The sequence below is a fragment of the Amphiura filiformis genome, chromosome 5 (genome assembly GCF_039555335.1).
Source record: "Amphiura filiformis chromosome 5, Afil_fr2py, whole genome shotgun sequence".
Lineage (NCBI taxonomy): Eukaryota > Metazoa > Echinodermata > Ophiuroidea > Amphilepidida > Amphiuridae > Amphiura > Amphiura filiformis.
The window spans coordinates 49,177,495-49,189,893 of NC_092632.1; the positions used below are offsets into that span (position 1 = coordinate 49,177,495).

General features: G+C 37.1%; 1 protein-coding gene across 6 annotated transcripts in view; it reads left to right on the forward strand.

The window, feature by feature from the left end:
- The window catches only part of LOC140153299 (carbamoyl-phosphate synthase [ammonia], mitochondrial-like), a 90,214-nt gene that overhangs the window by 19,765 nt on the left and 58,050 nt on the right, over positions 1 to 12,399 (forward strand). The window contains exons 1-11 of one of the 6 annotated variants that reach the window (XM_072176018.1): positions 505 to 567; positions 2,659 to 2,841; positions 3,926 to 4,054; positions 4,827 to 4,933; positions 5,766 to 5,907; positions 6,701 to 6,778; positions 7,346 to 7,450; positions 8,149 to 8,244; positions 8,883 to 9,119; positions 9,729 to 9,839; positions 11,482 to 11,610. In XM_072176018.1, coding sequence (XP_072032119.1) covers positions 541 to 567; positions 2,659 to 2,841; positions 3,926 to 4,054; positions 4,827 to 4,933; positions 5,766 to 5,907; positions 6,701 to 6,778; positions 7,346 to 7,450; positions 8,149 to 8,244; positions 8,883 to 9,119; positions 9,729 to 9,839; positions 11,482 to 11,610 — 1,344 coding nt within the window. In that variant the 5' untranslated portion in view covers positions 505 to 540. Of the gene's footprint in view, positions 1 to 504; positions 568 to 846; positions 913 to 1,190; positions 1,257 to 1,880; positions 1,947 to 1,998; positions 2,062 to 2,658; positions 2,842 to 3,925; positions 4,055 to 4,826; positions 4,934 to 5,765; positions 5,908 to 6,700; positions 6,779 to 7,345; positions 7,451 to 8,148; positions 8,245 to 8,882; positions 9,120 to 9,728; positions 9,840 to 11,481; positions 11,611 to 12,399 lie in introns of those variants that run through there. The other 5 variants (XM_072176019.1, XM_072176014.1, XM_072176016.1 and 2 more) reach the window with 5 other exon arrangements.

The following is a 12,399-nucleotide window of genomic DNA, read 5'->3' on the forward strand; positions in this document are numbered from 1 at the left end:
ATCATTACATGCAAAGAGGTTATACTAGGGTAGTCCTATCAGATGAAAACATCCCTGCTTTGTATGGTATAGATACTAGGATGCTTACTAAGAGGATAAGAGACCAGGTGAGAATATCATTACATGCAAAGAGGTTATACTAGGGTAGTCCTATCAGATGAAAACATCCCTGCTTTGTATGGTATAGATACTAGGATGCTTACTAAGAGGATAAGCGACCAGGTGAGAATATCATTACATGCAAAGAGGTTATACTAGGGTAGTCCTATCAGATGAAAACATCCCTGCTTTGTATGGTATAGATACTAGGATGCTTACTAAGAGAATAAGAGACCAGGTGAGAATATCATTACATGCAAAGAGGTTATACTAGGGTAGTCCTAGCAGAAGAAAACATCCCTGCTTTGTATGGTATAGATACTAGGATGCTTACCAAGAGGATAAGAGACCAGGTGAGAATATCATTACATGCAAAGAGGTTATACTAGGGTAGTTCTAGCAGATGAAAACATCCCTGCTTTGTATGGTATAGACACCAGGATGCTTACCAAGAGGATAAGAGACCAGGTGAGAATATCATTACATGCAAAGAGGTTATACTAGGGTAGTCCTAGCAGATGAAAACATCCCTGCTTTGTATGGTATAGACACCAGAATGCTTACCAAGAGGATAAGAGACCAGGTGAGAATATCATTACATGCAAAGAGGTTATACTAGGGTAGTCCTAGCAGATGAAAACATCCCTGCTTTGTATGGTATAGATACTAGGATGCTTACTAAGAGGATAAGAGACCAGGTGAGAATATCATTACATGCAAAGAGGTTATACTAGGGTAGTCCTAGCAGATGAAAACATCCCTGCTTTGTATGGTATAGATACTAGGATGCTTACTAAGAGAATAAGAGACCAGGTGAGAATATCATTACATGCAAAGAGGTTATACTAGGGTAGTCCTAGCAGATGAAAACATCCCTGCTTTGTATGGTATAGACACCAGAATGCTTACTAAGAGGATAAGAGACCAGGTGAGAATATCATTACATGCAAAGAGGTTATACTAGGGTAGTTCTAGCAGATGAAAACATCCCTGCTTTGTATGGTATAGATACTAGGATGCTTACTAAGAGGATAAGAGACCAGGTGAGAATATCATTACATGCAAAGAGGTTATACTAGGTAGTCCTAGCAGAAGAAAACATCCCTGCTTTGTATGGTATAGATACTAGGATGCTTACCAAGAGGATAAGAGACCAGGTGAGAATATCATTACATGCAAAGAGGTTATACTAGGGTAGTCCTAGCAGATGAAAACATCCCTGCTTTGTATGGTATAGATACTAGGATGCTTACTAAGAGGATAAGAGACCAGGTGAGAATATCATTACATGCAAAGAGGTTATACTTGGGTAGTCTTAGCAGATGAAAACATCCCTGCTTTGTATGGTATATATACTAGGATGCTTACTAAGAGGATAAGAGACCAGGTGAGAATATCATTACATGCAAAGAGGTTATACTAGGGTAGTTCTAGCTGATGAAAACATCCCTGCTTTGTATGGTATAGATACTAGGATGCTTACTAAGAGGATAAGAGACCAGGTGAGAATATCATTACATGCAAAGAGGTTATACTTGGGTAGTCTTAGCAGATGAAAACATCCCTGCTTTGTATGGTATATATACTAGGATGCTTACTAAGAGGATAAGAGACCAGGTGAGAATATCATTACATGCAAAGAGGTTATACTTGGGTAGTCTTAGCAGATGAAAACATCCCTGCTTTGTATGGTATATATACTAGGATGCTTACTAAGAGGATAAGAGACCAGGTGAGAATATCATTACATGCAAAGAGGTTATACTAGGGTAGTTCTAGCTGATGAAAACATCCCTGCTTTGTATGGTATAGATACTAGGATGCTTACTAAGAGGATAAGAGACCAGGTGAGAATATCATTACATGCAAAGAGGTTATACTTGGGTAGTCTTAGCAGATGAAAACATCCCTGCTTTGTATGGTATATATACTAGGATGGTTACTAAGAGGATAAGAGACCAGGTGAGAATATCATTACATGCAAAGAGGTTATACTAGGGTAGTCAGAACTCATGATGGACACACAAACACAGTGGAGTTAGGATTCTTCTAGTCCAACCAGACCCAGTAGTGTTCCAAAATAAACAATGACAGGGTTTCAGTGGCTTACTTAGCTTTGCCGACTGCTACATTAGCTGTTGTCTCCCAATCTTATGCATTCCCTGCTTAAAGTATCACAATGCAACGGACATTCCAAAGATAGATTAAAAATGTACAGGTAGTCACCTAACAGGTAGTTGCCTAACAGGTAGTTTCCCAACATTCAGCTTCCCCATGCTTAGAGCTTTTGCATATTCATGAGGGCCAATAGTTGCATAGAATGCGTACCTGAGATGAAACAGATATCAGGACTACACTTTGAAGACTATGCCATAACAGATGTAGGGTGGGTACCGTTAACATTTCATTGTACTTCATATTGTCTTTCAAAATGGAATCGGTATCCCAACTTCAATTGTGAAAGAAGTGCGACTCCTTTATGCTGTATACAAGTTATGCACATTCTATTCAAACTGCAAAGTTGGTTTATCAAATTCCATACCATTTTTATTTTAACAGGGGACTCTATTAGGTAAGATAGAATTTGAAGACCAACCTATAGAATTTCTAAATCCTAACCTGAGGAATTTGGCAGCTGAGGTATCAACCAAGGAAGTGAAGGTGTATGGTCAGGGCAACCCACACAAGATTGTAGCTATTGACTGTGGTATCAAACATCACATCATTCGCAGCTTACTCAAAGTAAGTATTGATTGCAATCTTTGATTCTGTTCAATATGAGTTTTTCCTCCAGTTATCTTGAAAAAAGATAAAAAGTATTGTAGTAATATTTAGAAAAGCATTATAGACAAATCCAAAGAGTCAAGTGATGGTCAGAATTCAGTCAGCCATTACTGGGTCCTGTCTGCATGAAACTGGTGTTGTTACTGCCCAATTGGGTGGATTAAATCTGCTTAAAAATCGATGTTGAATTGTATTGTGTTGTAAACTTTCATCATTCTTTTGTCTACATGTAACACTGGTGATAGAATGTAGTTTAATATCCCCGCCAAGGCCACATCATTTCACATTTTAGGTGGAATAGACCCACAGAATTAAAGACAGAGAATAAGGACTCGACCGCCATCTTGATACAGGCATGGAGCAAAAATTGGGGGTATTCGGTTTCGCTCGGAATGCACTCGAGGCATTCGTTGTCATGCAAGGGCGCATTTGATAGACGCACTTAATGCGACCTGCACACGAGTACCAAGACGCTTCAGATGAGACGCAGAATTGTTTTTGTTTGTCTCCACGCACCGTCGGCAAGGACCCGAATGCCCCCAATTTTCTCCCCATAGCTGACGGCACGATTGTATGTGGCGGTATAGGGAGTCCCGGTTCTCCTTCTCTAATTCTGTGAATAGACCTAAGGGGGGACCCACCTATTGCGGCAATTGAGGTGCAGGAATGCGTGAAATTGGATTCGTCTATTGATAAAATATTATCAGTGCCAAGAGATGAAACTTACACTGGACTTGGACCCTGATGGTGGGAAAGTGTAAAAGTTGGTTTTACGGTTTTATTTTATTCATCAGGAGTACACTGAAACATACTACATGAAAATGGCCAACCTACGTATTCTGCAGAATGAATTGTTCTAAGAGCAGATACAGAGCTGTAGAATCAAGTATGCACAGTGTGAAGTGTTTGGAAAGTCTGGAAGTTAAGGCTTGAGTACTAACTTGATGTGAATATATTGTGCTTGATAGAGTAACTTTTTGAATATAAAAAGCAATGCATGGTTGTAAATTGGAATAACTTTGTGTTTGTTTGTTTGATATAGCGAGGAGCAGAAGTGCATCTGGTCCCATTGAATCATGATATCAGCAAAGAGCGGTTTGATGGTCTCTTCATATCCAATGGTCCAGGAGATCCATCATTAGCTACAGAAGCCATTCAGAACCTCAGGGAGGTGGGTATTTATATCGGATGCATATGTGAAGTATTATGTTCCCATACCCTCTTTGTGTTTTACAATTGTTTCTTGTTGTTTTAAATTTGATTTGATTCAGTAAGGAGATAGCCAATACTAACCTGACTTTGACCCTCTCCTTCATAGTCTTTGTGTGTGTGTGGGGGGGGGGGTGTGTGTGTGTCATTTTCTTTACCATAATGTGATATTAGTGTATTTTGTTTGTTTTGATTATATGAAAATAAAAAAATAAAGTTTCAATAAAAATACTACAAAATGTCACACCCTGGAATGAATGGTGCTGGGTAACACATAAGACACCTCCGCCAAAGCTCCCCCACCCTAGGCAGCTCCACCCAAGGCACCCCACCTAAGGCACCCTTGATGAGTTACATGCTCTAGCCTGTGATATTTCAAAATCTAAACACTTTGATGTAACCAATAGGAAGAACGAAATGCTTTTTGTATAATATTTTTCACCCTGATGTGGCATTGACGTCAATGTGTTGATGTAGCTGTTTTGCAGCCGCATCTATGCAGCGTCTTTAAGCGTGTGTGTGTGCATATGCCAGTGCTTTCAGCATCCGCTAGCTACTTGATGCTGCTCCCATTGAAATGATGTCGCTCCTACATTATGGTGAAAAATGGTATAGTTGATTTTGGGCCGGTTCTTATGCATGACATTGCAATGTGGTATATTTCATGCATGGTATACATTGGCCTCTATGAAGTCTTTATCTCTGTTTTAATTGTTTGGTTATATCTATTTCAGGTTATCAGTCAAGATAATCCCAAGCCAGTGTTTGGTATATGTATGGGTAACCAGCTTACATCATTAGCTGCTGGTGCAACATGTTACAAACTACCGTTAGGAAATAGGTAAGATTGTTATAAATATTCATGAGCTAATCCATGCCACATCATTGGTCAATTTCTAATCACAAGTACCATTTCCCTAGTTTAACCTTATCCCCAGAGTCACAGGGAGGTGCAAGAAAACATATACTATTTGGTTTATATTGGGGAAATAGGCAAACTATGTTGCCTTGTATTGGCAGTGTGCCTGCAATGTATCATCCCCCACCCTCCAGATTCAGGGTGATTTACCCCTCTATCCAGAGATGATATGCGTAACAAATTTACTATATTAGGGATCGGCTGTGTAATTTAATGGGATTATTTTGACACTTAAAAATGCTAACAAAATCACAAAACAAACAAGAATATTACCAAGTAATATTATTGCAATCTAGAACCATTGAGGTTCGACTGTGAACCTCACTAACGTACCTTGAAATTTAATACAGTAAAGAACTTTAATTAATACTGGTTGAGTGCAAGGGTTATATCTTATGGATGACGGGCCTCATTCCATTCCTGTGACTCTCCTAATATCGCCATGAGTGATGAAAAAAACCGGACCAGGTGATACTTTTTATCCCGCAGCAACGCCAGGCATGCCATATGAAAGATACTTAGAAAATACTAAATGAAACTGTGAATACAACAAGCTCATTTTCACTCAAATTTTTGGTCATTTCCAATGTTCTTTCAGCAAAATGCAGTGCCAACTGTCATCTTTAACCTAATATTTTGGCAATACAGACTTGTTGGTCTAATGAAAAGCACTATGACATTGCATGTCATTCAATAGTATGTGCAGATGTGCAGAAGCTGCAGAGCCTATCATTATTTGTGCTTACTTCCACAGAGGTCACAACCAACCTGTTATAAACTTGCTGAATGGACAGGCATTCATCACATCACAAAATCATGGTTTTGGTGTTGATGATACCAAACTACCAAGAGAATGGAAACCTATCTTTGTCAATGCAAATGATCACACCAATGAGGTCAGTTATTATTGGTTGGTTTTATTTATTCTTTGTGTGTGTATAATAAGTTTTAGTGGTGTTTCAAATTTCCATTGGCGATACTTAGGGATGGGTTATTCCGTTGTTAGTACCAATGGCGCCGTACATAAGGTCAAATTCGCGAAGTCAATGGCCCAAACATGTCAGAAACTATGCATTATTTTAACGTATTAGTGTTAATTAATGAATGTTTTGAACAAGTTTCATGTAACTTATTGAGGTCGTCTTCAGATTTTGTTACTTCAAGTGTTGATTAGCATTGAAGAATGGAAAATTGAAGGTTGAAAATGACTTGCGTGTTACACGTTTAAGACAATTGCTAAACGTTTAACGGATCATACATGCGTTTAAAGGTACATGCGTTTAACGTTCCCATGCCTAGTAGTACTATTTTATTATTTACATATGTCAATTAAGGTGCTCCCCAAGCATGGTTAATCTTAGTTGGGCAGGGCTACCTCGCCAATTTGAAATTAAATTAGCATATATGGACTCATAAAAGTGTGTGTGTGTTTTTGGCGTAAGATATTCATTAGTTAGAGTAGTGTAAAGACTCCATGAACCTTACCTACCTACATGGTTATTGACTCACAAACTATACTTTCATCAGGGGATTGGGATTTAAGGAGATCAGGTTAAAGTGCTTCTGAAATGTTCACCTAAAACTCATAAGGAGTGTGATTCATGTCTACTACATACAAGTACTGCATAATTAATCCTGTCTCATGCCATACTTTCATAAGCTTTAATTTTCTTGTTATCACCTTAACAGGGAATCATGCATGAAAGTAAACCAATCTTCACTGCACAGTTTCACCCTGAGCATAAAGGTGGACCTACTGATACAGAGGTAAGGATAAGAATTAGGGTTAACTTTGTAAGGAGCCCACATCACTTGTTTGCATATGTGCACACCTGAAACCTTCCAGCTTTTTAGAGGATTTCATATTCTTTTGTAGCGTTTTCTTTTATTTTCACTCCTATTTGAAATATTTTTCCCGCAATTTTTTAGAACATTTTCACTAAAAGTCCGTTTTAGGTGTGTATGTGTGTATTATTTGTGAATGTACTTGGGTAATCACCCTCAAATGTAGATGTTTACTTCATTTGAACCTGCAAAAGAGTATGCATTTAAAAAAGTGGACGAGCCACCTATTTTTATGTGCAATGGAATTGAACCCAATACAAATTTGTTTGATGCAAAATCCTTCTTGGTAGATACCAAACTAGTACACTGTTCTTTGTAAATATATCAATTCATTTGTGCTAAAACATTATGCACAAAGAATGGTGGGGGAATATCCTAGTTTATTAGACCAAATCTCTATCTACCACTGAGCTGAGGAGTCTGTTGGGGTGGGTCATTAATTTTAAAGTCATATAATTGATTAATGCATGATTTGTATTGTTGTTACAGTTTCTGTTTGACATCTTCATGGACCTTGTAAAGACTGGCACAAAGACACTGTCATCAACCATGAGTCCCACCGCAATCAAACGACATGACAACCTGAGGTTACCAGTAAGTTATAATAAGTAATATCTACTAGACCTACACAAAATGCTTCCCAGATGGAATCAGTAATACAGCTTTATAATGCACCATTCCTTTTAAAATCCACACACCCTTGTTGAAAATTAGACTGTTATGTCAATTTCAGTTCCACCATAAGTTCAATCCAACTGGAAACTGCTGTCAGTTTTATGTTAAATTCCAGTTGAGAGTGGTTGAGATTTCATATCAAATCCAGTTGAATTTGACACAATTTTGTCTCAGATGAGAAATGCTTGGAATTACCAATCTTCCACACCATTTCCATTTATTATGTTGGACTTTATGATGTAGAAAGAGGGCATGTGTAGTCTAGCAGTAGAGCACAGGCCTCATGATCGTGAGATTGTGGGTTAAAGCCCGGCCGTGGCTATGTGTGTTGTGCCTGTGAGTAAGGCACTTCACCTCAATTACTCCTCTCTACCCAGGTGTATAAATGGGTACCTTAATTCTTTAATACTGGGAAGGTAACAGACTCGCTGTGGAGGAGGTGTAGCAACATTACATGGAGGAGTCTGGCCCAATCGTCAATGAAATGGGCACGGTTTATATACAGATTCGCCTCCTTTTTTATGATGTAGACCATAACTTTCTATAGCAACACTGTTAAAAATTAAATATTCTGTCATAATTGTTATTAACTCCTGATTCGTTCTCCCTTCCTGTAGGTAAACAAAGTTCTAGTACTCGGCTCAGGAGGGTTATCTATTGGACAGGCTGGAGAATTTGACTACTCTGGATCACAAGCTGTGAAAGCTCTCAAAGTAAGTAAACCAGATAAACTGAGCCTATAATCCAAGACTGAATTAAAATGACTGGTTTTCATCTGACGTCACTGTCAATCAAACTCCCCACCACCCTTGTTTGGTTAGTAGGGTGTAAAAGGAAGGGTTCATCTGATGCCTTTATCACAGGAAAGGAATCACAGAAAATGGCGAAAAATTACGGTATTTTAACAAGGAAAAGGCAATTTTTCTAGGCATTGTTGACATAGTGCCTTCAGGAAAGAAAGTTCCCTATTACGAAGACCTAATTATTGAGACAGTTTGTGTATTTGAAGGGGTAAAGTTACTAGGCACATTGTTTTACCGCAGCGTTCAGAAACTCAATCATCACTACAACTTGTAAACAAATTGTTTCTGAATTTAATTGACAGGTGACGTCAGACGCAAACTAGTATTTTTTTATCTCTGACTCCTATTATAGGACAGAATGGCTTTTTTGTAGAAGAGTTTATTTGTTCCAATGATACATTAATTTTCAGGTGCTGTTTCTTAGCATAATTCTATTCCATATTCTAATTGCATTTTGATTCAAGATTGATTGTAAGGAAACAGTGTAACACTTGAAGCATTCAGTTAAATATTTAAACATAAACTATGCTATTATTTTTGATTGCCAGGAAGAAAACATCAAGACTGTCTTGATGAATCCTAACATTGCCTCAGTGCAGACCAATGAACATGGGCAGAAGCAAGCAGATAGTGTCTACTTTGTCCCAGTCACACCAGAGTTTGTGGAAGATGTGATCAAACGAGAGAAACCCGATGGTATACTGCTGTCTATGGGAGGACAGACTGCTCTCAATTGTGGAGTGGAACTCTTCAAGAAAGGTATTCTACAAGAAAATGGAGTCAGGGTGAGTTGAATAGAGAAAGTATGTGTTAATTTGTAATAATCAATTTTAAAACTAGTCTTAAATTAATAATACAAAGTAACTATGCATCTAGCTACTCTATGCTAAATTTGATGAAAAGTAGAGTCAATTCACCCACAGAGAGTCATGCACAAAATGAGGAACTTCTTTTTGCAGGCAAAAATGAGAACACAGATAGAAAGCAAAATATTAACATTGTTTTGTGAGCTGCTTGCTTATAGAGCTATTTCAGAATTGTAAATTTACATGACCATATTTGGTATCAGCATAAAAAATGCATTAAATTGAGTACAAAGAAGCATAGTATTGGTTCAGTGGTTCTTAAGATAGCTCATTGATATTTTGAGAAAATATCTCAAAAATGGCTAGCATGCAGAGCATTAAAACTCAGATGGGCAATCTAATGAATACAACATGCCAATTAAAGACGCACATGTAATTGCACATGTCTACTGCATCCAGTAACCTCCATAGATGAGTGGCTGGAACACTGTTCATTCAATTGTCCATCCCAGTATAGTTGGACAGCAATTTGTGTGTATTAGAAGGATAGACTGTGTAGGTAATGGTGTAATATTTTCCTTATTACAGGTGATAGGAACACCTATTGAGTCCATTATGGCTACTGAAGACAGACAGACCTTCAATGACAAACTCAAAGAGATTGGAGAGAAAATTGCACCAAGTGTAGCAGTAGAGAATGTAAGTTGTACTCCCGATTCCCAAAAAATACAGCACTGATTTTTTTGGATTAAAAAAATATCCTGTTTTACCAAAGGAAATCTAGATAAATCCTAGTTAGTTTTAACTGGCGTTGAAAGTCAAATTCTGCCCCAACGCATTGACGTCACTGTTATATCAGGGTGAAAAATGGTATAGTTGACTTAATGGATATACATGTATCTAATAAATTGCTGATGGAAAACACAAATATGTCAGGTCATATTAGTATATCAGTATCTTTTTCAACTGATAAGTTTATTTCATGTTTATTTCACCTGTTTTGCACTGGAGTAAGTTTTCCTCCATTTGGATTGGTTACGCAAGACACATTTCATTCCTGAAAGTACCCGGAAAAAAGTAATACTGATATATCCATTTGACTCCTTCATAAATTTTGATATCTACATAACACTGACACAATGAAAGCTTCATTAAGGCAGCTGTGTACTCTAGACATTGTTTCTTTCGCAAAATTTAGTTTTTTTGATATGTTTGTACTTTGTTATGTTTTTTATAAATACAAGGAATGAAAATCCAGATTTGTAAACTCCAACTGCAATATTTTAAGGATTTTATTTCACTATTCCACTCGTGTTTGAAATTGAAAAGGAAAGAAAATCTCTGTAGGGTACACGCGCGCAACAACGCATCGCGTTGCGTATCGCGCAATTTGTTAGCGCACAAATACGCTACGCATACGTGCCGCTTATCTGCATGCGCGGCGCATCTTATGGAAACACCACGGAAGCACAAAAACCTAGTTGTCAAATGGCTCGCGTTTTAGCTGATAAAATGTGGGTTTTTCAAGTTCTTTCCCCGATTTAAATATCAAGTTATGAATGGATTTCGCTCAAACTTCTCAAGGGGCCGTGGATTTACCCGATGTTTATGTAATGTAAGGTAGAAAAATAAAAACTGCCGCATTCTCCTCCGAGATTCGATGAAAGTGCAAAATGTGACCACTTTAAACTTCAACGGCCATTATTTCAATGTTCATTTTCTCGGTAAAATGACAATTTAGGTACACAATAACTCAATAAATACAGCATCTATAGGTAAACAAATATGATCATCGTAAAAAGCATGATCGACTCAAGAAACGTTTTTCTCATTTTTTTTTATATTTTAGTCTATTTCCGATTTTAGGCATCATTTTGTGCAAATAGGCATTTGTGAATTTTAAAAAGTTCAATTTGATGCCTTATATGAACAATATCTCAAAAAATAAGGCCAATATCAAAAAAATAAAAAAAGCCTTTTTGGAATGGAGCCTCAAGATTGAGCTAAAAACAAAATAAAATATTTTGGAAAGAGTGTTTTTTGTTATGATGTACCTAACAAATATTGCCAAAAACTCACTTTTTGTGAGTTTTTTCATAATTGTTGTTTTTACCCCAAATCTGTATTTATATTAAGATTTATTGATGTCTTGCCTTCATAAAAATGTATACTTTTATATGTCTTGCATGAATAATTACAAAGTTATTGCACTTTTACTACATGCATGTCTGAGAGTACACAGCCTCCTTAAAGTAGATTATCTTTGTTGTGGATATCTACAATAGTCTATAAATGTTACTTCCACAAGTACCTATGTAATTCTTTTTGTATGGCCCTACAGGTAGCTGATGCATTGGAAGCCGGTAAGAAGATTGGCTACCCGGTGATGGTAAGAGCAGCATATGCCCTAGGAGGACTTGGCTCTGGTGTGGCTAGAGATGAACAACATCTCAAAGAAATTGCTACTCAGGTAAATGTTTTTCCTTCCTTGATTGGTTATGGTAGCATTTAAGGTGTTATTGGAGGCATTATGGAAGTGCTCGGAGCATGTTTTAAACAGATTAATTGAGTAGAGCAAAGTTCACTTATCAATATGCCTTTTGTTTGAAGCAAATCAGACATACAGTTTTCAAAATATATCAATTTATATTTTCTTTGTATCTTATTGTTTTTATCAATAATCAATACAGTTAATGAGCTAAAATGACAAGAGAAGCTCATTAGCATTAGCTCATTAATTATGCAAATATGCAAATTAGAGGGTAGCTTCACTATATAATACATTAGAACATATTAGAAACACTTTGACCAAGTTTCAGGGCAAATATATGCAAAATAAAAGTACCATGAACATTTATGCATTGATGTTTAGCAAAATATTGGCAAAAAATATTAATGAGCCTTTCCAGTCCTTTTAGCTCATTAACTATATTGATTATTGACAAAAACAATAGGATACAAAGAAAATATAAATTAATGTATTATGGAAACCATATGTCCGATTTGCTACAAACAAACAGCATATCGATCAGTGTACTTAACCCTACTCAATTAATCTGTTTAAAACATGCCCAAAGCATTTCGTAATTTCTAGAAAATGCATCCAATACCACCTTAAGCATAATATACCCAATTACACTATGGGTGGCACATTTGCAAATTGCAACGCTAGTGTGTCTCATTTCAAGTTGAGAGTAACACTGTTGGATTTTGCAGTGGCAGATTTAATTGGTGTGTTTACTTTACGCGGTTGTGTTGC